We start from the raw sequence: 26,966 nt of genomic DNA on the forward strand, positions 1-26,966 counted from the left end.
TGAGCACCCCTCCTTGCTGGTGCAGCTGTGGCCCTGCCAAGCCCTGTACCCCAGCAGGCCCACCTCCCTCCAGCATGTCAGGGGAGGAAGGGGGCACAATGAATCCACTCAATGACTTCAGTCCTCCACTGGCACCAGTGGCTGCAGTTCTATGTGGCAGTGGGGGCCGGCGCTCAGAATTGGGGCATGGAGCTGGCTCCCTGATGCTCTCACCCCTATGTCGAATAGTGCTCCAACCCAGGAGAGGTTCCTGCTCCATATGCTTGTGCAGTGGAACCCAGCAGCTCAGAACTGCTTGATGTAATTGTTCTAGCTGCTTCTCAGACGACGAAGGCTTATGCTGAGTGGGGAGATTGGAGGGAGGGGAAATTCAAACAAAAGGGCAGGACTTCCAGACTGAGCATCACTCCAGGGTCTCCTTTCCCTTCCTCCAGACTGCAGAACAAGAGGGCAGTTCAATGCTCTTTCTCAGCAGTTCCGGGGCAAGAGGTCTCCCGGCTTCAGCTACCCAGAAGAAAACCCTTCTAAGCACAACCCTGCCATCCCAAGGTGCGGTACCTCTGCATCTTTCACCTTCCCTTTCTCTACTGTCACAACGGTTTTCAGTTTGTGTCGCGTACATGTGATCATTTGAAGCTTGCCAACCTGAGCTGAGGACTAGACTGCAGGGATATTTGCAAAACTAAAGATATCAAATTATACATGACTGAATAAGTTGTTTTGTCTAGAGAGAGTGCTGGATTCTGCTAAGATCCGAGCTATGGTGCTGTTTAGGGAACTATGATGTCGCACAAATACGACAAAGCCCATTGGAGATGGTAGGAGTCTTTCTGTTGAGTTTAATGAGCACTGGATTGGGGTCCTGTATTGTTGACAGTACATATGCAGGCATTGTGTGCTGCTCTTTCCCTGTGAAGTGTCATTGCTAGGTGAAAGCACATGAAAACAAGAGAAAATGAACATTGTAGGGCAGATTTTCAAACTCTCAGGAGCCTAAGGCCACGCACACAAACAAATCTGCAATTGCACATCTAATCAGTATGTAGATTCACCAAAGTGTAAATTTGGGGTTTGCACTCAGTCATGGTATTTGCTTGTGCAAATTAGGCAAACAGTTGCACAGGTGTTTTTCCGGTGACTCTTGGCTCTTGAACCCTTGAGAATCTGGCCTTTAAACTCCTTTTGATTTAGAAAAGCAGGAACAGCAAACACAGAACCTGAGTGTACAGCCAGGGTCACACTTTTAAATACCTGCACAGCCAGGAAATTCACGAGTGAACGTTTTCACAACAGCTTTCACTTTCTCTCCCCCACCTCCCTTACAGAAATGAAGAATATTCCCATGACCAGTCTTCCCAGCGGGACCTTGAGTCCTTCGTGGCTGACCTAGAAAAGACCGTCTCTTTCCTGCGGAAACAGGTAGGACTTCATATGGCACCGGAGCTCTTCACCTCACCCACCTGTGAACAGGATGTAGTGCCCTGTATAAAGCTGCAAAGTGTAGTGGGTGTGGCTTGTTCCCTCCCTCAGAAGTGGGAGTGACTGAGCAGAGGGAACTAGGGGTAGCCCCAGGAACCGGAGGACAGAGAGAGGAGGGAAAGGGCAGGGCTGGTAGGAGATCTTGCTGGGTAGGAATTACTGTTATGGGTTCGCCATTCTCAGACTCCATTCCAGAGCCCTGAGGTCCAGCCTCACATCTTCCATGAGGCTACCTGGCCTTCTGTAGTGCCTCCAGAATGGGATTCATTCTCAGCATCCCTCTGCATTTGATTCAGCTGAGACCCAGCAGTGCAGAGGCCTGTACAAATTGCACTCGGCAGTGGGAATGAAACGTTAACCAGCCTCCTCCTAATCTAGGGGTGCCCTCAAGTTGGGGAGTGCAGGCTGCAGAATTTTGGGTGGGGAGAGAAGCTTGGCAAATTCCCCACCTGGCAGCTGGTGCTAGCTTTATCTTGGTGTCTCAGGTCAACTCATTAGAAGGTCAGCTGAGGTGGTGGCATAGAAGCACTAATGAATATAGACGATGGAAGACAACTGGAGAGAAACGGAGAAAAAGATGATGACCCCATCAGCTAATGTGAGGTCAGAGCATGTCGGCTGGGCCACCAGCATGGGAGAGGGTGCAGGGAAGGTTAGACTGGTACTAGATGGCTGATTTATTATTTGTATTATCATAGCACCTAGGAGCCCTAGACATGGCCCGGGACCCCACTATGGTAGGCAGAACAAAGAGACAGTCACTTCCCTAAAGAATTTACAATCTAGAACTGTAAGTGGATTTACTTTATCCCCAAATGATGCCCCCAAATCTCTCAGCCCAAAAGGGTCTCTAAAAGGCCACGTTGGGAGCTCAGATCACAGACTGGGGTGGACAGAGGGACTCTCCTATATATACTTTGTACATATGCGTTCCCTGTAACTCAGCAATAGCTGTACATGGCTGTTAGCCTGTGGACTGCTGCTCCTTCTCGTGTTAGCAGCCTCGAGAGCTATCTGGCTGTACCCCAAAGCCATGTGCCCTCCATCCAGTTCACTGTGTTCATGGGGAGTGGTGCCCGGTGGGAAGCATAAGGAGCCCACTTAACAGTTATTTGCCTTAGGAAAGCACCATGGAGATTCTCACACCCCTGAAGGAGATTAAAAATGGCCTGGCTGGCAGTAAACCCAGTTGAAGAGTGGGGACCTGTAACAAAACCAAACCAATCCACTAAGCGTGTATCACAAACAGGAAGCCCCTACTCTGTGTGGTGGTGATGCCCATCAACCACACTAGGGCCAAGGGCAGACAGATTGCACAGCTGTGCAGCATGTCCCCAGGAGCTGTCCTCTGCAGAGAGTAAATGTTTGGGAAACCTGTTTGGAAAGAATGAGTTTTAAACTAGCTCAGTTCGCTTACAGCAGAGGCTGGACGGCTAGGTTCCCAAAGAGTGATGATGAAGGACAGAAGGGGAAGCTTTAGGGGGGAGGGATAGCTCAGTGGTTTGAGCACTGGCCTGCTAAACCCAGCGTTATGAATTCAATCCTTGAGGGGGCTGCTTAGGGGATCTGGGGCAAAATCAGTACTTGGTCCTGCCAGTGAAGGCAGGGGGCTGGACTCAATGACCTTTCAGGGTCCCTTTCAATTCTATGAGATAGGTAGATCTCAATATATTATTATTTATACATTAGAGGGCTCTGGAGCCTCTTGTTTTTATTTGATAGGAGCTGTTATGCTGCTGTTTGCATTGCAATAACATCTAGAGGCCCCATCCCCTTGGTGCTAGGTGCTGTACAAACATGTAACAAGGAGATGATTCCTGCCCCAAAATGCTTACAATCCACCTGGTCTCTTTTCCTCCTCTCTAGGTTTTCAGGTGATCTGTACACCTCACACTGCTTCATCTGTCAGTCATCGTCTCCACCCAACATGACGGCCAGTGAGAACAACGTTTCATCCAGTCTGACACCTCTTGTACAACTGTGCTTTCCCTGGTACCTGACTCTCTGCACTGACAGCTTAGAGCCCCTGAACCATGTCTGCCCCCCTCCGCTGCAGGGGAAAGGTTCCCCCCAGCCTGCAAACCTCTGCATTGCCCTGTTTTAGGCAAGCATACCTGCAGTCTGCCAGGTGCCTGTAGGATCTTGCTTTTCACCAGCAGAGCCCTCGCTCAGAAAGCAGAGACAAGTTAAAACTGCTTTGATGCCATCATCCTGTAGGCTTTCCTCCTCCAACTGTTGATCACATCCGCTTAGCTTTTGCAGCAGGTATTCCTAGGGCACCCAACCCCGTTGGGAAGATAGCATACCTAGCAACGCTTCTCCCAGACGAGCCATCTCAGACAGCAAGGATCTGAAAAATCTGATCTCACGTGTTTAAATTTAAAAAAATCCTCTTCTTACGTAATTGAGTGAACGAGAGCTTCAGGGACTGTGAAGCACTCTTGGCAAGGCCTGCAGTTAACACAAGCAGTGACAAGAAAACCCCCCATCCATGGAAATATTCCTCCTATCCTGAGCCTAGAATGCGGTACTGGGAACAGAAAGGAGGTCAGCTTACCCTGGATCCTTTACTTCCTCAGTCATGTTAAAACTAGTGGAATCTCCCCAATTAAATCTCAGCGACTGAATCTACCTTATGCTGCCCCGTGGTCACAAGCGTTTCTTTCGCTCTGGACTGTGCTCTCCACACTTCGACCTTTAAGCGTTTTACCTGGGTGTGTGTTTCCATCCGTCTTTCCCCTCCTAAGGCTTTCAGCTGGAAGATACATTTACACTGTAAATACAACAGGACCTGACACACAACCTCAGATAATTAAATGTAATAGCCCTCTAGTTAATGGCCAGGAGCGGCTGTGTTCCATCAGTTAGCTACGTGGAGAATACCGTGTGCTGTATTTGACACATTAATTAATGTAAAATGTTGTTTGTATTTATTATTCCCAGGTGCTCCACAGCTAAATAAGAAACATGTAACCAGCTTTTGGGGACTACTTTGGAAGTGCTTTTCAGTGGTGCTATAATTTATACCCATGGGACTCCACGGTAACTGAAAACTTGTCAGTCACAGGCAGATAGTTTTTCTAAGAACATACCTGAGTCCTTAGTTGTTATCTCTGTTCCTCCCATCGTCCCTTTTTTTTCCCCAGCCTGTATCCTCCCCTTCCCACAGTACAAGGATCATAAACTTTTCCAAATATGCTTGTTCTTTTTTTCTTCTTTTTAGACCTGTTACTGAATTGAAGGGACCCAAAGCCTGTGATACCCCTGCTAGGACTTGGAAGTTATTAGGGAAATAAAATGATGCTAGAAAAGGGGTGTGGTTGGTGAGATTTTATCAACTATTTCTTGGTGTGCCAAAGTGGATGAGGTAATGTCTGTTATTGGACCAGAAGATGGTCCAATAAAAGAGATTGCCTCGCTCACCTTGTGTGTCTCATATCCTGGGACCCTGTATACATACTTCTGTGGGACTGGGTGTGTAATGCAAGTGCCTGCTTGTAGGGATGGTAAAAGCTACACGGGGATGGTTAGCTCAGCTCAGATGCAGTGTCTGGTTCTAAGTGGCATTTCTGCTTTTCTAGCTATGGTAGAAATGAAGAATCAGGAGGAAATACTCAGCTGCTGTAAATCGGCTACCGTTGGCTTTTGCTTTACACTGTCTGAGGGTCTGGCCCCGTGGGACCTGACCGAGGTCAGGAGTGAGTCCAATATTCCTTGTCTCTTTCAGCAAACAAGAAGTTTATGCAGCCCTCGTTACAAATAACAAGGTGCAAATGTGCGGATGCCGACTGTCCAGTTTAAATGCCTAAAGAGACGCAGAGCCATGGTGGATTTTTCTCTTGATGCACATGGTTAAGGCTGGTGGGGGCATGGAGAGCATAGTTGTGAACAGCAGAGTTGTTGGTGTTTTACACATAGTCCAGTGGGCAATGCGGAACTTGCTGTCTCTTTTTTCCCTACAAGTTGGAACCTCTGCCTTCCCCACCCCGCTGCCTTTTTGATTCCTGTTCTTATGCTGGAAGTAAGAAAAGCACAACTTGGTGAAACTCCCTAAGCAGAAAATCCTCTCTCCAGTGCCTGGTGCTTGTGCAGATGATGCAGGCTGATGGGCAGCCATCAGTGGAGCCTCTCAGGCCAGGTAGGGCACGTTTGCTGTGTTGCTTTCTTGTGGGTAGGGAGTGGCTGGTGTATATTCGTGATTACAGACCCACCAGTCCTTCCTTCCTCACAACGCCTATGCAGCAGCCTGGAATGATTCTTCGTGGAGCCCAGGTCAATGGTAGATGTGGAGAGGACACAAGTTGAGTGGCACTTCTGGCTCTCTGAGTCTTCGGGATGGGGCCAGATGCCCCTAAAATCTGATCAAGTTTTGAGGCAGGCAGTTGGGGTATCATCAGAATCCTGGGGAGCACGCAGGGAACACTGGCACCGAGCCACGGGATTTGCACACGTTGGTTTGCTACCCTGTGCCACCTCTTCATGTTGATTTCTGGTCTCCTACAGCTGCTGCTGTGAACCGGGACTTATCCCTCTGTATGTCTCATGGGGAACCCGGTGTGATTTACTAATGCGGCACCTTGAGACACTTTGTTCCTCACAAAAAGCAAATTTACCAGCCCAATGAACTCGCGTGTGAGTTTTTGCACTCAACATCAATGGAGTTACAACTTTCATAAAGGGGTGTGTGTGAGAGAATGAGAGAGAGAGAGAGAGTGTTCATTCAGTACTCATAAACATTTATCCTGAGGAGAGCCGATAGCGCTCTATGCCAATCCCATCCCAGGTCACTCGAGAACTCGGTGGCCCCACTCTGAGTAGCCCTGTGGACTCTGGAACAACAGTCCATAGAGTCCCAGGCCAGAAGGCACTGTTGTGATCAATGTGTAAGACAGGCCAGAGACCTGCTCCAAAGCAATTCCAAGAGCAGATTTTAGAAAAGCATCCAATGTCCAAGCCAGCACTTGGCAGCTTCAGAATGGGGTGATTGCCAAGTGCCTTCGCACCCAACCCCCCTAAATTGCACATGGCTCCAAGCACCCAGTCTCAAGGGCTGGTCCTATGGGCCATACCCTCAGCTCCACTGCCTGGCCTTTTGCCACTCACGTTTGCTACGTCAGTGAGTGGAGGGGGGATTTACTGCATCAGGGAATGGAGGATTGGCTACTAAGGGGTGTGAAGTTTAAGGAATTTAACTTTATAATATATCCAGGTGAATAGACGGCTCTTCTAACCACAGTATCTAAAGGCTCCTGTGAGTTAAAAGATGCAAAACCAGATGGATGCGATTCCTAGAGCCAAACTCAAATGAAAAGAAAAATTGAAATCCAGATAAGAGAGAGGTTTTCAGCTAAATGTATAATGGTCTGAATTTTGCTACTGAAGTGGGCTTAAGTTGACCACTTAAGTGATCTAGCTTTGCCACTTAATTGAAAATTGCAACTTCGGCTGTCCGGACTCAGCACGTAGGCACTGTGGTCCTCTTAAGTAGAGCTCTTAAGTAGCTGAGACCACTTAAATGGCATTATTATTCACTAAACCTCTGTTCAAACCATCACAACAGATCTCTTCCTCTCTCTCTTTTTTTAAACCACTTCTTTCAAACCAACAATTTGCATCCAGAAATGGAACCAGAGTCAGCAATGGAATTCCAGACAATTATAACTAGTTTTCAATTCAATTTTTATTTTTTTATCATTTCTATGGATAATATCGATGTTTATTTTTAAACAATTTTTTCTGATTTTTATCAATTTAAATTTTCACAGTTGTGGGAAATTATGGGGGGCAGACAATAATTATTTAATTGACAGTAGACATTGAGATTCAAAAAGTTACAGCTTTATAACCGTTCAAACACAAGGTTAACATCACACATCAAAACATACAAAGTAAATATCTTTAAATCAAGCTCTAAGTTCTCAAGCAGCGTTTTTCTTACTTTGCCTCGCAGTGAATTTTGGTCATCGGTGGAAATATTCGTGTGTTCGTTTGTGTGTGTTTGGTGAAATTGACATCTACCAACACTGACTAGTCCAATCCCTCCCACCGTAACTATGGCAGCAGAGGAAAAATAAGAGGCACAAGAGCTAGAGTTCAGGGAGAGCAGATCACCTGGTGAGAGATGCAAATCTCACTAACATGGAAACTCCATGCAAACTTCAGACCATTTCAACTGGGATTTTTCACATTACATAGCAAACCTGAGGCCACATAAATGGTAAACTCCAGACAAGAAATGCAATAAACCTCTCCCTTTTATTCAACAGTCTGTTTTATACAGATTGCATCCACTAAAGAGCCCCAGTTGCAATGGAGGGGGAGTTAGTGATCCAAACAGGTAGAGCCGGATGTCAGAACCTGCCCAGGACGAGGGCTGTACCTGGCAAGCAAAGAAATATTTGAGGCAAAAATCCAGACCACTCCAGCGGAAAACCTCCCCCTCTTACATTCTCTCGCTTGCTGTCTCTGTAACTCTTTTTTTTAACTCTAGCACATTTGAGGAGATAATTTATATGAAAGATCCTGCACAAAATAGAGGGAAATGATTATTTAACTGTGAAGTACCACTTGTACGTCCGAGTCCCTTCTACCTACCAGTAACTGGTAAGTACCAGAATGTATTTTTGGTTAAGTTCTAGTTCAAAAGACTCCCTTAATTCTTAAAGTGTAAACAGAGTTGACTAATGAAGCACACTCCAGCTGTGATTGTCAGGCCAGATGTGTGTGCAGGTCTGAGCCTATGGCTCCAACCCACAACGAGTTACACCTGATCTTCTAGTTTCACTTTCAGAAGTAGGAAGTTCTCAGTTAAAGGCAGCACAGGCGCCTGTTCCAGCACTGAGCTAGCATCACACGCCCCTGGGCGTTGATTCGAACAGATGATGTGCAGGGCTCAGGACTGAAGACATGGGTCCGAAAGTCCCTGCTCTGCTGTGGAGAAATTCTATGGGTTAGCAGCCCCACGCTTGGACACAGCTTTGTTTGGAACAGGGATGGAAAAACATGTCAGGAAGCACTTCAGCTTCCTGACCTCCTTCTGGAACAAACTCTGGCCAAACACTGGCTCCGCTGACAGGCCCTCGCAGGGGTATTTTGATCCTGATCCTGTCGCCCTGCGGCCAGACCTAGAGCCGGATCCTGTCCTCCCCAGCGCGCCTCTCTTTAGTGTGCTGTATGATTTCAGAGCCAGGAGTGCAGAGGAGCTGAGCGTCAGCCGAGGAGACAAACTCTGCATCCTCAAAGAAGAGGGGGAATATGTCTTAGCCAGGAGGCTTAAGGGGGAACCAGCGCTGGGTTACATCCCTGCTAATTTCGTGGCAAGGATCAACGAGGAAACCTCTCACCAACCGTAAGTATCTGAATCCCAGCTCTTCACTGTGGCTTGTGTGGGGATAATCTCTTGTAAGTGGCACACAAAGCGTGGGGAGTTACTGCAAGCTGGATCTCACAGCACCAGTGCTATATATTGATCTAAGGCCCTGCAGAACGTGGCACCAAGAGCTCCTCTCCCAGCTAGGGACAAAGGACAAAGGCTGGGCCTGCTGCCCCTACACTGAGGCTGTCCCCGATCAGCTCGAATGGTAGCATTGTCTTGTCTGTTTTTCTTTGTCATTTGCATTTGATATTGTCGGCAGCCAGGGCCTAGGGCACACTGCAGTGATTGGGCTGGGGGTTGGAACCAGCGCATTGCACAGTTCTGGGCCAGGGCACAGAGATGTCGGAGCTGTTTGTTCTGTTTGTAGAGCAGCTCCCACAACGGGGTCCTGTTCCAAGCTGGGGGCTCCCAGACGTTCCAGTAATACAAGTAATTATGATCCCTGGCAGTTGGCAGCCAATGGCCTGCTCCACTCACAGGTCCTGTGTGGGTGTTGCTGTGTCAGTTAGGGTGTGATTATTTTTTTTAACTGAAATAGTGATGCTGGTAAACCCCCCTGCCTGGACACACAGATAGCAGTCTGAAGGGGTCTTGTCCCAGGTATAGCTATTCCCCTTCCTGTCTGAGAAGACACTGTCCCAGGATACATCACCTTTCTAGTGGTATAGCTGCCTTTTAGACGAGGGGGCTTAGACCGGGTTGATGAAAGCAATGCCGTGTGTGTGTGTAGACAAGGCTTTTAATCCCTCTTTGTGCTGCATCAGTCCCCAAAACCACTGCTTGTCCTCTTCTCCCAGACTGGAGGGAGCAGGCCGAGGGGGCTGAGGCTGAGCAGACAGCTGTGGCAAACATGGCAGAGGGAGGCAGCTGCCATGCTGAACCCCTGAGCCGCACCAGACAAAACCCCTGTTTCGGCACAGCCATGGGCCAGTCGAGTTCTCCAGCTCGGGCTGGCACAAGGGGCTCCAGCAGCAGCAATCTACTCCTGCACCCCGCTCCCCCCACAACAACTCCCCTTCGATACCTTCGCAGCAGCTGGTTTTAAATTTAGAACATTAACCTCTTCCTGCCCAGTGGGCGAGTGAGTTTACTATTCTATAAGGCAGCGTTTCTTTCCTCACTCACAATAATCCAGTTCCAACATGCTTTGTGAAGCACACCTGAGACACTTCCGTTCTCCCCGTATCAGGCCCATGAGTCACTCAGTATCATTAGCATATTACACACACACTGGAAGAAAGCATTGTGAAAACTCCTAGTGAACTCCCAGTAAAAGTTTCTCCTCTGGTCTTTCAAGTCTATTCAGGTGGCATCTGAGCTCTTACTTATCTTCCTGAATAGAGACTCAAAGGGATGGAGGATGGAATATGGATGACAGCATCCAGTACACATCACAGTCAGTTTTCAAAGTGAAATCACTTTGCATTTTAAAATAAATAGGTTTCTGTTTCATTTCTCTATCTCATTGAGATCAAATAGACAGGACACCGACAAAACAAATGCTTGTGTGGTACAGCCAGAGTATACTTTTTTCAGCACTGATAAAATAGTTTGACTTAATCAAACTACAGGTACAGCTGAGCAAGCAGTTTGGGGGCTGAACTGAGAAATACAAGGAAAAACTGATTTTTTGGGAGGGTTTTTATCAAAAGGGAAAAAAATTGCAGGATGGAGGGATCAACATTTTCTAAACAATTTGCCGTTTGTTAATTTTTTCCCCCAATTTTTTTTCCAGCTCAAACTGTCCACCAGATTCAATCTGAATTCACAGGTAGGGTTGGTCACCCCAAAACTGCATTTTTCAGTTAATTTAGTAATTGCCAAAAAAATAAAAATTCTCCTAACTCTCCATACAACACCCTGCAAGCCCTAGTATCAATGGCAGGGTGGGCGTTGTACTAGTAGTCACCAGTATATACCGGTGCCTGTCATATGCCAGGGGCATGACACTTGTGTAGTCCTGACCCTCAGCCACTGATTGGGACTGGGTCAGTCTCTTCCCAGCACACCTGTGTTTCACACCTGTATTACAGGTGGCACAGGGGGCAAAGGAACCCACCTTTTCTTGCTGGTGGTATCAAACCTCAGTTTCGATCAGGAGTGACAATGTTTGATGATAGTGCATGTAGAGCATAAACCCACAGTGCAGTTTAGCTGTTACGGTTGGCAACGCACCAGGACAGCAGAGGGCAAGTCCAGGCAAAGCTTCATTAACAAATTCATTCATGGGCCCCATGAATGAGAGGAGCTGCTTTAGAATAATTCCAGGAGATGAGTGAAAGTCACTAGTACTCCTATGTGGAAGAAATTGATCCTGAACCTGTGAAGTGTTCTTGGCTCCATTGATGCTATCCATTCCTCACTTTCATGCCTTACCAATTCATAGCCCCTTCAATAATCTGCTGCCAGCAATAATCTGTGTGGCAGAGAGAAATTAGTGGGGCCTACTACAGGCACCAGGGTCCCGATTTCTGAAAAGCGGCTTCTGAGTTTGTTACCGAATAGTATCGTGAGTGCAGTTTTACAGGAGCAAAGAATCAGATCTCACTGAGTCATCCAACTCGCTGGCTGCACCCACACAGCACCTAGTAAAGTGGGAATTTCAGAAGCAGTACCCTAGCTGAAATCCAGCAGCAAAACTCACCGGTGCCTCTGTGGCAGAAGCCTTGTGCCACCGCTGAATGTTTTTTGGGACTCCCACCTATGTATCCAAGTATTTTCAAATACACTTGCAATTGTTTGCACCTCGCCACCTGCCCCTAGCTATCTGGGGGTGCAAGACTGATGGCTGAGTTGAGGCCCATATATAGGGCCCTACCAAATTCACGGTCCATTTTGATCAATTTCAGTGACATAGAATTTTAAAAGTTATACATTTTATGATCTCAGCTATTTAAATCTGAAATTTCACAGTGTCATAATTGTAGGGGTCCTGACCCAGAAGGGAGTTGTGTGGGGTGGGGAGGATTTCAAGCTTTTTTTTTGCGGGGGGGTACTGCTACCCTTACTTCTGCGCTGCTGCTGGTGGTGGCGGCACTGCCTTCAGAGCTGGGCAGCTGGAGAGCGACGGCTGCTGGCCAGGAGCCCATCCCTGAGGGCAGAGCCATCACCAGCAGCAGCGGAGAAGTAAGGATGGCAGGTATGGTATCACCACCCTTCTGCGCTGCTGCTGCTGGTAGTGCTGCCTTCAGAGCTGGGCACCTGGCTACTAGCCGCTGCTCTCTGGCCTCCCAGCTCTGAAGGCAGCACAGAAGTCAGGGAGGCAATACCACGACCCCTCTAAAATAACCTTGTCACACCCCTGCAACTCACTTTTGGGGCAGGACCCCCAATTTGAGAAATGCTGGTCTCCCCTGTGAAACCTGTAAGTGCACAAAAGACTGGATTTCATGGTGGGAGACCAGATTTCACGGTCTGTGACGTGTTTTTCATGGCCATGAATTTGGTAGGGCCCCACCCATAGGCCAGTCAAGGCCAAAGATTCTTTTCAGATTCAGTCATTTTATTTTCAGGAACGGCAGCAATGCATTGCTAGGCGCAGGACAGCAGCTTCTTGCCGCCCTCACCTGTGGTCAGGTCCCCCTTGTGCGAGGGGATGTCCCTGCACACAGGCATGACGCAGTCTCTCTCTGCAGCTTGCAAGTTAACTAAAGGCGAAAGATAAATTGTGGGAGGAAAAACTGAAGGGAAGCGACTAGCCCAACCGGTAGAGCCAGGAATTGGGCCTGGGCTGGTGCCCTAGCTTGTAGCCCACATTGCCGGCTATTTTGGAAAATAAAAGTTAGAGGCTTATTCAGAGAGGTGGAACTGTGGAACGGAAACACCAACCTGGCTGTAAGGACAACTGTAGACAAATCGGGTTCCGCCCCAGCCAGGAGGTAGCCAGGATTCCCCCAGCTGGCTAGAATGCTGAGGGCAAGACTGTGGCCCAAGGGGGAGAGGGAGCCTTTGTCCCAGGTGTAACACAGGGGCTGGAAGGCCAGGGTCTGTGGACGAGCTGCCTGCTCACAGCCGTGTGTGCACTTCGCCCCCTCCTATGCAGCCGGGCAGTGGTTGTCTTCGCCTGCGGCTTGCCAGTGATGCTGTGATTCTGCCCCCATCGCAGGTGGGAGTCTTGATAGCACTGCGTGGCCGTGGGCCTGGCACCCTCGATTCAGTTTTCATCGATGGGGGTGAATTTGCACTTGTAGCTTGCCCCAAACCTTCACGCTAAGTGAAGAGATGGGAGGGGGGACGGTGCTAATAGCTTGGGAGGAAGCAACTAGCCGGGGTTTATTGCAAGTGAGCCTGTTGCTGGGAAGCGAGACCAAGAGCCTGTCAGCTCCACACCCCATCAGCACTTGTGACTGAGGCAAATACTCCCTTTCTTGCTCCCTTCTGTACAGATACACCAACCCCGGGCCCGAGGACAGGCCCAACCTGTCTTCCCCCCTGCCCCTCCCAGCAGGAACAAACAAGCAAGGTACACACAAAGAACAGGACATGCCAGCTGTGCCTTGGGCCGAGTATACAAAGCTGCTGGATGGATCAAGTCACTGGTAAATGCAGGCTATGGGGCGTCATTCACCCAGCACCTTCGGGAGCCTCTCCCGGTGCATGCGTGGGGTGTGTGGGGAGGCTAACAGACCCTTTCACTGCTCATCCCTTTGTAACAAACACCAGTGCAGCTTTCTGCAGCAATGGCCCTGGCATCTGCCTTTATGCATGGAGTGGCTGGCAAGCAATGACTTCAGACCCTTTCCCAGGTGATTTTTAAATAGATTTGCACAAATTATAGGACTAGAGGAATTGGAGAGGGAGGACAGATCCACTTGCATCCAACAGAATTCCGCACCGGCAGGATTTTAGGAGCAGTGCAGTTTAGGTTAGTACTTGTATTGTAAGCTTCTTGGTGGCAGGGACTGTCTCTTTCTGGGTTTGTACGGCCCCTAGCACAGTGGAGTCCTGCTTCACAACTAGGGTTCCTAGGCACTGTAATCATACAAATAAATAATGTAATAATCAGAAGAATGGTGAGAAGAGACATATAATAGTGTCCCTGGTCCCCTGCACCCTTACACACACGCAGTGGCCACGTATACATTTGAGCGTACAAATTCTAGTACCCATGCATGTTAAGACGGGATCGTCCAGATTGGAGACAAGGCTGGCTGTGGGCCGGGACTGGGCAAAACGTCCCTGGTGTGGTGGTTAGTGAGCCCTCCACACTTAAGGAGCTTGCAAGAGTTCTGCTTCATTCTGTGTCCAATTGCAATTGGCTGTGCCTGTAGCAAAGAGCTTCCCGGAGCCCTGCCCAGACTGTGTCTGGGAAGCTCAGCCCTTAAAGGTCCTGTCCCCAATAGCACACTTTGCACAGCTTTGCCCAGAGTACCTCACAGCTAACCTGCAGCCCTGCCTTGCTACTCCAATCTTAGACCTCCTTTGGTCAGGCAGCATTTTGCCAAGCGCAGGGTAGTTTTGTGACAGGAGGAATAGAAGAAAGGCCACCAGCACATTTTTACTTGTGACCTAATCCATATTTGAAACTGGATTTTCTAGAACTGAAGGGCATATAAGTGCCTTGTTTTAAGTACTACCAAACCCTTTTCATTCTTCCTGCTTCCTTAACTGCTGAATTAAGATCAACATGGCCGGTGTCTTTGGTGGAGTTAAGCATTCATAGGCGACACGCCCTTGGTTCTAAAGATCTGCTCTTGTCCGGGGCAAAGTGCCAGGCTTTCCTGTACTCTCCTCTGGAGTCCAAAGAGTGAAGGAAATAGTTCGACATTAACAAGCTGGGATACCAGATAACAAAAGGCCCGGGTGAAACTGAGCTAATCAGTCAACAGCCTCTGAGCCCAAAGGTTAGCAATGACATCCGAAGGTGCGATTGTTTGCGGGTGCTCCTGTCTCTGCGCTGTAAATCAGCTGTTCTGCTGCTCATGTTGCAGTGCAGTGTCAGTGCCTGTGGTTATCACTATTTGTGTTTGTGCAACTATGGGCTGGAACTCAAAAACCAGCGTCTCTGCTATTCCAGCTCGGTGGGGACATGGTTGGGGGACGGACATCTGGCATCCTGATCTTCTGTCCTGTCCTGCCACTGGGGGTTTCTGGCCACACCTCAGCGCTGGGACTGGGGTTTCTGCTCCCTTTGTGCCACAGGAGATGTACAAAGACGCTGCAGAGGGCAGGGAATGAGTGTAACATGGTTCATACCCAAGGGGAAGGAAGCTGTGTGGGAGACATCAGAAAACAGCGTGTGTGTCTGATGTGACTAGTCCAGGGAGCGACATTCTACATTAAGGAAGAGAAATCGGCATCAAAGGGCAGCGCCTTCAGTCCTGGGGCGCATGCCCCCGCAGTGGGTGTGGGTGAAGCTAGCAAACTGTGCTGCTGGCTTGTATGTGTGCAGCCATAATATACATTACTGAACTGAAATCCACATCAAAGGGCAGCTCCTTGCATACTGGTGAGCATGAGCACTGGAAATTAGCAAACGTTTTCTCTGGCGTTTGCCTGGGCATCCCTCGCACCAGGTGTTCGGTAGGCTAAGCAGGGCTGGGTTACAGATGACAAAGTCTTTTCAAAACAAAGGAAATGGTTGGTTGGACTCAGTGTCCAGCCCCACGTCCAGACTCACGTGAGCAAACACAGTTATGCACCAGTATAACCCACTAAACGCCATTCCTAAGAAATGCCAGATCATACAACTTCAGCAACACCCAAGCAAGTGAGAAATATGCAAATTAAACCTGCCGGCAGGTGGGGGATAGTCGCTTTCCCCTCTTCAAATAGAGGGGGTGCCGAAGACCTGCAGGTTTCCTAGTTCCTGGGCTGGTACATGCAAACGCTGATCTGTGCCTGTGCATTACCCTAGCCCATGCAGGTTGTTCCTGCGGCAGCAGGTAGCTCTTTTTCTAGGAAAAGGCACATTTCTCTCTTGTGCACCCTGGGCACTGGCCACCCCATTTTTACTTGCTAGTTATCAGGGGGGCTGGATTTTTTTTTCACCAAGTCTTTTTTTTTTTTTAACCTGCCTTAGGAGGTTTTACTGGTGCCCATCACTCCCATACCACGCCACCTTCTGCATAAAACAGAGTCGCGCCCGTGAGCCCACCTGGGTCAGATTCTCAGCTGAGGTCGATCAGCATAGCTCTGTTGAAGTCAGTGCAGTGCTGCCAATTGACCCCAGCTGAGGACCTGACCCTCTGTCACTTATACCTTGGCACATGCTATGGCTAAATGTAGCCAGCTGCAGCCACACGGTGCAGAGCCCAGCACAGTCAACACTGCCCATTTAGATGCATTATTGGGCTTTACTCTGACTCACCTCGTCTCAATGCCTTTCAGGGCCTGGGAGCAGCGAGGGTCTTTCCTGGGGGCTCTGCCGCTCTGATCGGCCATTTGTCTTTCTTGCAGCTGGTACTTCAGAGGAATCAGTCGAAACGAGGCCCAGCAGCTCCTTCTTTCACCACCCAATCAACATGGCTCCTTCCTCATCCGAGACAGTGAGAGTAGCCGGGGAGAGTATTCTCTGTCAGGTAACCCCGAACACTCTGTGGCGTCCGGCCCTGCTGCTCTGCCGCTGTCTGTGGTTCATTTCTGCCTTCGTGCCACAAGTGGGGCTCAGCGCTGCCCAGGAGCAGCTGGTGGGGCGGGGAAGAGAAGATGGGTGTGAGCTACCTTGCCACCTACCTCCATCCTGGGGCTGGCCAGAGGCCAAACTGATCCCTGGCACAATTTAGAGCAGCCTCAAGGCACTTTTTGGCAGGATCACTTTTATGTTCTCTCTCGGTCGCCCTTCCCTGGGCTGTGCCAGGCCCTGCTATAGATTCGGTAAGATGAGGGGAAAGGGAAGCAATCAGCATGTACCACATGCAAGTGGAAGAAGCCCCTGAGCAAAGGAACTTTCTGCCTGAGGACTCGGGCTCACCAACATGCAGGAAGGAGCAGGGATGTGTTTAAAGCGGTTTATAGCACCCTGTTAAGATGGATTCACTTCAGCTCTGAAAAGGGACAGAAAGCCACTCCAATGGCCCCTGCGTGCCCTGCGTATCTATGCAAATATTGATTGCTGAATCATTGTGGGGAGGGAAAGTACAATGCTCTCATTCAGGGATATGAAAGCCATAAACGATTTACAGCTTCATAAGATGGCTTCATAGTCCTTAGCCACAGGGTTTATTTCCAGTGGTTTGTTCTATTGTTCCGCGGATTATATGAAAAGAGAAATTGCTGCTTTAAGCTATCAGGGCCGGATTCAGATCTCATTTACAGTAATGTAAATTCATAGATTTTAACACCAGAAGAGCCCATTTTAATCACTTAGTCTGACCTTTGGCATGACACAAGATAAAGAACTTCACCCAATAATTTCTGCATCACTCCCATAAACTCTGTTTGCAGATTAGCATACAGTGATATTCAGTCTTGACTTAGACTTCAAGTGATTGGAGATTGCATCATGTCCCTGGGTAAATTGTTACAATGGTTAATTACCCTCACTATTAAAAATTTACCTTTCCAGTCTGAATTTGTCCAGCGTTAGCTATCAACCATTGACCTTGGTCTGCTAGATAAAGAGCTGTCTACTACCTAATCTCTGCCCTCTGTTAGTATTTAGAGACCATTTATAGACCAAATCACCTGTAACAACCTCTTGGATAAACTATCATGATTGAGCTTCGTTAGTGTGGAAGTCAGTGTTGTTACACTGGTGTAAATGGGAACAGAACTGAGGCCAGAACCAGCAACGCTCAAGGGAGGGGACTAGTGATGGTTGCATGGGTGACTGAACTCTGTTTCAATTTCTCCTTTGTTTTTTCCCCTCGCAGTCCGTAATCATGCTCAAGTTAGTCATTTCCGGATCTGCAAGGGACCCGACGGAGGGCTGTACATACAGAAGGGATGCCCTTTTCCCAACCTGGAGGAGCTGCTTACCTTTTACACAGTAAATTGGAAAGTTGTACAGAGCCCCTTGTTACAACCCTGCATCCCTAAGGTCTGTGTACACAACACTAGTGCCAGTTAGTTTCTTTTACTCTTACCCTCATCTTAAACTTGATGCTCACCATTTGGTTGCTGGCCTGGGCCATTCTCTTTCTTCATTATTTCATTTTAGTCTTGTGACTTAGGGTACGTCTACACTACCCGCTGGATCGGCGGGTAGCAATTGATTTATCGGGGATTGTTACATTGTGTCTCATCTGGATGTGATATATCGATCCCCGAACGCTTTCCCATTGACTCCAGAACTCCCCTAGGGCAAGAGGCAGTAGCAGAGTCGACGGGGGAGCCGCGACCGTCGATCCTGTGCCGTGAGGGTAGGAGGGAAGTTGAAATAAGATACATTGACATCAGCTATGCTATTCCTGTAGCTGAAGTTGCGTATCTTACATCGACCCCACCCCCTACTGTAGACCAGGCATTATTCTGTGGTTGTGCTGGGGTAGGAAGCAGGTGATTTGCTGGGGGACATAGAATCATAGACTATTAGGGTTAGAAGGGACCTCAGGAGGTCATCTAGTCCAACCCCCTGCTCCAAGCAGGACCAATTCCCAGATTTTTCCCCAGTTCCCTTAATGGCCCCCTCAGGGATTGAACTCATGCTGCGATTAGAACAGAGGCATTCTGAAGGACCACACAGGCGGTTTCCTATAGAACTGCTTGCATTTTTTGCATTTTTTGGTCAAAACTTTTTTTTTTTTGGCACCAAAACAAAAATTAATCAGAAAACCGTAAAAATTCTCCAGTGGGAGAAATGGGGCCAGAATGAAAAAAAATCTGCCTTCATTCTGTCAAAAAAAAAAATCAGTGAAAAAATGTTGAAAATGAAAATATTTTATTCAGCATTTTTTCACAGAAATGTGTCCATAGTTTTTGAGCTGCTCAATTTTTGACACTTTATTAAATGAAAAGTTTGTGTCCTTTAATATAGCTGCCTTCTTATCCGTCCATCAGCCTCTTTGCTTTCAGGCTTTGCTGTTAATTATAAGGTTAAGGAGTCTCTCTTGTTCTGGGACTTTTATCTGGTTTGGTTTCCCTTTCTTCTAGTTGAATTGCACGGGGCTTTCTCAAATGCTTACTCCATACTCAAGGCCAGCTTTAAGGTCATTGGTTTCAGTTCAGAGTGAAAAAGAATTTGAAATGTAGAATTTTCCCTCGAACATAAACTCCAAGTTTCAACCAGCTCTACTGAGAAATTTAATTTGCAGGGGACAGAGACCAGTTTCCTATATCTTCACTGAGCACCCTCTTAACATACAAATTAATATTAATGGTGCAGGTGGAATGGTCTCTCCTAGGGATTTGAGTGGTTGCTGCCCGCTGCATACCCCTTCCAGCAGCTTCTCTGCCTTCACGCTTCCTGCGAGACCTAACTGCCTCCTGAGAGAGACCAGAGCCCTCATTATCCCTTGAGACTTTGTAGGTCCTGGTCCTAAAATGGTGACAGATTCCTGCAGTCTCAAAGTTCTGTTCTCATGGACATCTCTGGCTCCCAAATGTGTCCAATGCTCCAAAGGCAGCAGCCACTGCAAAGGATTCTGGGACACATCTGAGGGTCAGAAGTGCGCACGGAGAATCAGGATGAAGAGATGCTGTTTGGGACTGGCCTGGATGCTGACTTTGGTTGCTTTCTCAGCCTATGCCCAAGTTTGCCCTGGTTCATAAAGCTGCCTCTACCTGATGGCACAGGCCTGAAATGAAATGATCTATGTGTCTATACATTTAATACAGACCCCTCCGGTGAGAGATGCATGGGAACGGCCCCGTTCAGAATTCATCCTCAGGAGGAAACTGGGGGAAGGATACTTCGGAGAGGTGTGGGAAGGATTGTGGAAGAACATGGTGCCAGTTGCCATCAAAATCATAAAACAAGGTGCGTGGACATGAAGGCAGGGAACATTAACCATGCGCCACCTCGTCTCTTTCACTCACTGCCATGAAAGATCTCTCCAGTCCGTTTCATTTCCCCCTTGATCACTCAACCTCTCATGTAAACAATCAGACTGAATAAACTAACTGTATATAGGACCTCCTGCCTGGTATAGTCGGGCAATCGTAACTCATCAGGCTGCTTGCCTGTAACACATCTGCACACACCTATTTGAAAATCCAGTCCAATCTACGCTGAGGCCTTTACAACATGGCTCCTCCCCACCCCTAGCCCCCCATCTGGAGGCTTCATGGTAAGACACTGCACTGTTGTGTGGAACAGGGGCTCTCAACCTTTCCAGATGACTTCTCCCCCTTTCAGGAGTCTGATTTGTCTTGTGTACACCTAAGTTTCACCTCACTTAACAACTCCTTGATTACAAAATCAGACATAAAAACACAAAAGTATCACAGCTCACTGGTACTGAACAATTGCCGATTTCTCATTTTTACGAGATAATTATCAAATAAACCAATTGGAATATAAACATTGTGCTTACATTTCAGTGTGTCGTATATAGAGCAGTATAAACAATTGTCTGTATGGAATTTTAGTTCATGCAGACTTCACTTGTGCTGTTTATGTAGCCTCTTGTAAAACTAGGCAAAGATCTAGATGTGTTGATGTACCCCCTGCAGGGCCGGTGCTTCCATTAGGTGACTCTAGGCGGTCGTCTAGGGCGCCAGGATTTGGGGGGGCAGCATTTTGTGCACTCCCCACAGGGCGCACGGGAGCTTCCAGTTCCACTCCTGTCGCACCACCGAAGAAGGACCTTCTGCCTATGTGCCGCGGAAAACAGTGGCAGGCAATCGAGCAGCTCAATGACTGCCACTGTCGCCTGCGGCATTTCGGCGGAGGGTCCTTCTTCGGCGCAATGGAAGCGGAACCAGAAGCTCCTGCGCACTCTGTGGGGAGTGCACAAAATGCCATCCCCCAAATTCTACCTACAGCACCAGAAACCCTGGCTCTGCTTCTGACCCCCTGGGAGATCTCTGCATCCCCCCAAGGGTAGGCTTACCCCAGCTTGAGAACCACTAGAGTGGAAGTCCCTGCTGCACTCAGCCAGCTACCTGAAAATGGCATCTCAATCCTAACGAGAACAATCTCAATAAATGTTACTGTTAATGAGCTGTGAGGGAATGGGGTGCGTGAATGCTGAGGGGTGGAGTTGGGGCTGGAAAGCTCCCACGGTCATGTGGAGAAAGCCAAGATATGAATGGCAGGATGAACTTAGCAAGAAACTAACCCCGGCAATGTCTCGGCTTCCTCCACAGCTGACATGAAAACGGAAGATTTCACCAAAGAGATTCAGAATCTGAAGCGGCTGAAGCACGAGAAGTTGATCCAGCTCCATGCCGTCTGCTCTGTGGGCGAGCCTCTGTACATCGTCACCGAACTCATGAGGAAAGGCAACCTGCAGAGTTACCTCAGCAGTCAGTACCACCCTGCCCTTACTGCCTAGCCCCCCTGGGGAGTCGCCCGGGTGGCACTGCTGCTCTTGGTACTCGAGTATCCCAGCACTTCAGAGCACCTTGAAGGGACTGCAAGGCCCAGCCGAGTTCCTCTGCCCTGCCCAAATTAAAATGGCAACAACGCACTAATGTCAAAAGAGGCAGCTCACCAAGCTCTGCTCTCGTTTACGTTGGGGCGAAGGCAGGACAGCTCCACCCTAATCGATGGAGTAATTCCATGCTTGCACCAGTGTAAGGGAAAGCAGAATTTGGCCCCAGGTACATTCTAATTCACCCTATATGGACCAGGGACAATTCGCCATTTTAAATTTTAAACCTGTTATAGAGGCCCTCGCCCCTATCACCGGTAACCACACAACAGGCCTCTTTGTAGAAAAGCTTCAGTTGTCCTAAGCACCCAGATCTGAATGTAAAGCCTGGTCTTCGCACTGTTTTTGGCACTGGTATAACTCACTTGGTTGGGGGTGATTGTTTTACTGAAATAGATATACCGAAATAATATCTCATGTGGATTATAGCTGTATAATGCTGTCTTATTCCAGTACCGTTTATTCCCCCTTTATGGAGGGTGGTACTGCTCTGACTATACCAGTGTAGTGAAAGTGGTACAACTTGTGTATGTCGACAAGGCATAGGTGTCCTCAAAGCTTCTGCAGGTTTGACCTGCTGCTGTTGCTTGACGCCCCTCTCTAAGAAGAGCTGCTGTGGTGTGTTAAAACATTTGCGCAATCCGAATGGCATGCAGCTTTGTTCACTGACTCCAAAGGCGGTTGTTTCACCGGGGGACTGGGAGAGGGAGTTTTCAGCTCCCCAGCCTGCTTGGCCACAACCCCAGTTGGAAGCGAATTGCCAAAACTTGCGCATCTGAAACTGATAAAAGGGCAAGTCTCCTGTCACCATCTTGATAAGTCAGCCCTGAAACTGCACAAAGAACATGCCTGTGGTATTATTTCTCTCGTTCTTTTCTTTCACTCCCCCAACCAGGAAATAGTCGTTAGGGAAACAAGTCACACAGCTCACAGCTGGGACCTGTTCTTTTCTAGGTAACATCCTCCATTGACTAATGGGACCTCTTTTGGGGGCATGGGTTCAGCAGGGCTCATTATCCTAGGAGCAGCGACTCCCAAGTAGGATGGTTTCTGAAACACAAATCCCAGCCAAGAGTTAGACTCTGTGGCTCTTACTCCTATCAGTGAACTACGTACGAGGAGCATCTTCCTCACTGCAACAGAGGCAACAGGGGTCCAGTGCCTGCCAAGCTCTGAAACTTGACAGACGTGGAAGTCAAGGGCAACCTGCACGTGCTCAAAGTTAAGCATGTGAGTGAGGGCTTTGCAGAGGTGGTGGCCAAATAACGAAGCCTACACATGTTCATAACACGAGTGTTTATTTTATCAGTTCCTAGTGGTGGGTCTCTTTCCCAGCAAGGATGTACTGATTCCATAACGTGCTCTGTGAGAGTTTTAATGGATCAGTCTAAAACAGAAAGTGATTTTGGTCCTTCGATCACTGGTTTAACAGGTCTGGAAGGGAGGGCTCTGAGCACACTCCACCTGATCAGCATTGCTTGCCAGGTGGCCGATGGGATGACGTACCTTGAAGAACAGCACATCGTTCACAGGGACTTGGCCGCTAGGAACATCCTTGTGGGAGACAACCTCACCTGCAAAATCGCTGATTTTGGACTCGCCAGGCTCCTCAAGGTCGATCTGCTGGAAGCTGTTGGTCCCTTTGCCTTGCTTGTTTCCACATTCCCTTCCTTGTCCCCAAGGGGCTCCCAGTTTCAAAGCTGCAATTCACACTGGAACCTGCTAGCCCCACCTTTGAGGCTTCTACAAGGTGGCACTATCCTACCAGCTGGTTAAACCTAGAGACAGCTGATTAACTGGCTCGGGGGCTGGGTTTGAATGCTACAGAACAGACAACTCCATCTCTCTCCAAACACTGACTCTCTTATCTCTGCTCAGTCCCTGCCTGCGTAGAGGATGAGAAACTAGCCCCCGGGATCCAGCCTTGGCTGACCCAGGTTGACAATGCCCAGAGCAACCAGACCGAGGTACTGAAATGTGGTCTCCAGTTACATCGCGTGTGGCAGGACACATTTTGATACCTGCTCTGCTCAGCTGTCCCAGGTCTCTGCCAAATCAGTGTCGGCATTGAAACCAGTACACTATCGGAAAGAGAGAGCTGTGGGGCTAGTAGGGGTTACTTGAGAGAGCAGTTTAGGCCTCTCCTGCCCCTGAGCCTTTGAGAGGGGGGATATTGTTTGTTATTTTCCCTTTGCTCATGGCCTATCTCCTGCTGCTTTTTAGGACGATATTTATTCCACCAGCGGCAGCACCAAAATCCCAGTGAAGTGGACGGCCCCAGAAGTAGCAAACTACCGCACCTACTCGCTGAAGTCCGATGTTTGGTCCTATGGGATCCTGCTCTATGAAGTCTTCACGTACGGGCAGACCCCGTATGAAGGTATGGTGCCCATCCTTCTCCCTCCTCTTTGTCCAGCCATGCGGCCTTCGGGGGATATCGTGCCACACTCTGGCCAAGAACGCCCTTCACAGTGCATCTACATAAGAAATGCGGCTGTGTCCCAACGCTCGGAGCCCAGGTCAACTGACCCGGGCTCGCACTGTGGGGCCAAGTGTAGATATTCAGGCTCAGGCTGGAACCCAGGCTCTGAAACCTGGTGAGGGGGGAGAGTCTCACAACTCCGACCTGAGCCTAGGGTGACCAGACAGCGAATGTGAAAAATCGGGACAGGAGGTGGGGGGTAATAGGAGCCTGTATAAGAAAAAGACCCAAATCTCAGGACTGTCCCAATAAAATCAGAACAGTTGGTCACCCTACCTGAGCCCTAATATCTCCCCAGCTATTTTCAGCCCCCTGGCACAAGCCCTGCCAGCCTGAGTCAATTGCCCCAGACTGAGACTCGGCGCCACGAATTGGTTTGGTCTTTTGCAGTGTAGATGTACCCTCATTGTGCTCCCCTTACACAAGGCTGCTGTCCTCTGGCTTCCCACCTCACCGACACCCAGCAGACCTCCCTGATGAAATGTGCTCCCCTCCCCTGCCCCGCCAACCAGTCTTGCTGCCGGGAAAGGAGACTTTCAGCACAGTGCGTGGAGCAGCTACTGCACGGCCAGGAGGCAGCCTTGAGAGTTGCTTGACACAGGTTTCACTACACATGGGAGGTGCACTTGATGAGGGATCGAATGGTGCTGGAGAAGCCGTTCCATACTGGCAGTTGCTCAGGCTGGCTAGACTCTTCACAGCCACCCTGAGCCATTTTGGGGGATAAACTCCACAACCTGATGTGAATAAGGTCATTGGAGTTTCTTGTTTCCTTGCAGGAATGACGAACCAAGAAACCATACAGCAAATCAGCATGGGTTACCGCCTCCCCCGGCCAAGCACTTGTCCTCCTGAGATCTATGGAGTCATGCTGGAGTGCTGGAAGGGTAACGCTGAGGAGCGGCCCACCTTTCTCGCTCTGAGAGAGAAACTCTGCTCCATTTACAAACGGGTGCACAATTCACTCTCCTGATGGAAATGGCCTTACACCCCACCCCCATGATTATTTGGGGTTCCATTCCCACGCCCACCAAGTGTAGCAGCACTGCGGGGAGTATCCATTCCATTGGCTACCCATGCAGGACTTGAGTCCAGGGGGCATTCTTGTGTTGCACATTTCAGATGAAGATACACAAGGCCTTCTCCTTAGGAGGGACAGAAAACCATGCTCCATTTTGGAGAAGTTTAGCCTCCTTGCTATGGTCTGGCTGCTCCCTCCACAAGAAGACTATTCATTGTAGATGTGGTACAGCAAAGATGTCACCCTGGGTATAAGAAGTTCTTAATCTAAACAGTACGGCAGGATTTCACAAGCTATCCACTGCATTGAAAGTGAAGTTTCCCGTTAACTTTGTCTGTGTAAACTATTGATTGCTATGGATTTATTCATGCGGTGTGTCTGATTTATTTATTGATCAATGCATGTAAACCCACCCAGTTTTCACAGCGTGTGTGGACAATCTAACTCTTCAGTGTACTTGCTAATACAGTGGCAGGATCAGACCTGATCGTGTTGTAGTTCACAGCAAGAAAAAGCCATGTAAATCCCTGCTTCCTCATGGGGGTTTGGAGACATCCAGGCATCCCACATATGAGCAGAATTTGAGTCTCAGATTTGCCTGGACTTTTCCCTCTATGCCTGGAACTGCAAATTACCACTCCCCCCATTCCCCACAATTTGGGGATTGTATTCCTCTAACCATCATCTTTCCTGCCCCCTCCTGGTGTATATTATTAAGCTCTCATTTATCTCTCACGTTCCTCATTTAGACTGTAAGCTCTGCAGCAGAGGAACCTGGCTTCTCCGTGTTCCCCAACTGTGAAACAATAAATCATCATCGTCATTAATTCATACTCCAGGGAGAGCTGAGCCTGATTGCCCTGTCTTTTAGCACCACTTAGTGGCTGCCTGAAGTATGACATTCTTTTTATTTGTTAATTGCAAATGTTAACTGTACATTTTCTGCCTCTTTAAATACAAGTATTTTAACCAACTTTCTCTGTTTTTATCATCAAAGTGTTGGAGGAGGATCTGTGAAGCTATTGGAAGGTTCTCAAGAGAATCTAGGAAGTGTCCTCTTAAAAAATAAAAACACATCAACTATGTGTATATGCATCTCTTACCATACTTCTTATCTTTCTTATGCATTGGGATAGTTTGCACTTGTGCCTGTAATAATGATGCTTTAAAAAACTGCCAAACGCCTTGAACTCTCTTTCCCCTTAGACTTGCTTCCCATGGGATTGTACCTACCAATTCCCTGGGTTGAAGTCCATTGTCATTATTCTGTTTTCCCTCCTACCGTTCCTTAGAAGCAAAAACTCTATCAACTTCATGATCACTTTCACCCAAGCCTCAACTTCTCAACCATTTCCTCCCTATTTATCAGAATCCAGTGTAGAACAACCTGTCCCCTAGTTGCTTCCTCCACCTTCTGTAATAAAAAGTTGTCTCCAACGCATTTGAAGAACTTGTTGGATAATCTCCGGCCCTGCTGTATTATTTTCCCAACAGATGTCTGAGTAGCTGAAGTTTCCTGTCACCACCAAGTGTTCTGCTTTGGATGATTTTGTTAGTTTTAAAAAAGCCACATTCACTTGTTCTTCCTGGTTAGGTGGGTAGACACCTACCATGACATCAATCTTGTTCTAACCCCATTTAGCCTTTCCCATCCATAGCCTTTCGACAGGTCTGCCTCCCATTTCTATCTTGATCTCAGTAGGAAAGACAGCAAGTATGGTAAGAGCCCACCATGGCTTAACTAGAAGATCGTCAACGACCTGAAACTCGTACAAAAAGTGGAAACCAGGTCAAATTACTCAGGATGAATATAAAAAGACAACAATGCCAGCATGTAGGGACAAAAATTAAAAAGCCAAGGCACACAATAAGCTAGAGATTTAAAGAGTAACAAGAAAACATTTTACAAATACATTAGAAGCAAGAGGAGGACTAAGGACAGAATAGGGCCATTACTCAATGAGGGGGAAAAGACAATAACAGAAAATACAGCAATGGCCAAAGTGTTAAATGCCTTTTTTGTTTCAGTTTTCACCAAAATAAATTTAGCAGTGATTGGACTACTAATGTAGTGAGTATCAGTGTAAATGGGGTAGGATCCAAGGCCAAAATAGGGGAAGAACATATTAAGAA

At 48.2% G+C, this 26,966-nt stretch overlaps 2 protein-coding genes across 2 annotated transcripts in view; both read left to right on the top strand.

The window, feature by feature from the left end:
• LOC115635028 (peroxidasin homolog) overlaps nucleotides 1-2,060 on the top strand; it is a 58,599-nt gene extending 56,539 nt beyond the window's left edge. The window contains 3 exon segments of the mRNA XM_030533219.1: nucleotides 435-549; nucleotides 1,326-1,419; nucleotides 1,965-2,060. Of these exon segments, the coding sequence (XP_030389079.1) occupies nucleotides 435-549; nucleotides 1,326-1,419; nucleotides 1,965-2,060 (305 nt within the window).
• A 6,256-nt stretch (nucleotides 2,061-8,316) lies between these two features.
• On the top strand, nucleotides 8,317-25,902 carry SRMS (src-related kinase lacking C-terminal regulatory tyrosine and N-terminal myristylation sites). The gene is made up of 8 exons (XM_030533659.1): nucleotides 8,317-8,827; nucleotides 16,253-16,374; nucleotides 17,668-17,834; nucleotides 19,571-19,712; nucleotides 21,044-21,202; nucleotides 22,763-22,944; nucleotides 23,554-23,710; nucleotides 24,592-25,902. The coding sequence occupies exons 1-8, from the start codon at nucleotides 8,472-8,474 to the stop codon at nucleotides 24,783-24,785; spliced, it is 1,479 nt and encodes a 492-aa protein (XP_030389519.1). The 5' UTR covers nucleotides 8,317-8,471; the 3' UTR covers nucleotides 24,786-25,902.
• The last annotated feature ends 1,064 nt before the right edge of the window (nucleotides 25,903-26,966 follow it).

The sequence above is a fragment of the Gopherus evgoodei genome, chromosome 14, assembly GCF_007399415.2.
Source record: "Gopherus evgoodei ecotype Sinaloan lineage chromosome 14, rGopEvg1_v1.p, whole genome shotgun sequence".
Classification (NCBI taxonomy): Eukaryota; Metazoa; Chordata; order Testudines; family Testudinidae; genus Gopherus; species Gopherus evgoodei.

Coding starts and splice junctions, on each gene's coding strand:
- SRMS (XM_030533659.1), top strand. CDS start 8,472: ATGGAAAAACATGTCAGGAAGCACTTCAGCTTCCTGACCTCCTTCTGG. Junction 16,375..17,667: donor GGGAGAGTATTCTCTGTCAG/GTAACCCCGAAC, acceptor TTCCCCTCGCAG/TCCGTAATCATGCTCAAGTT. Junction 23,711..24,591: donor CGGGCAGACCCCGTATGAAG/GTATGGTGCCCA, acceptor GTTTCCTTGCAG/GAATGACGAACCAAGAAACC.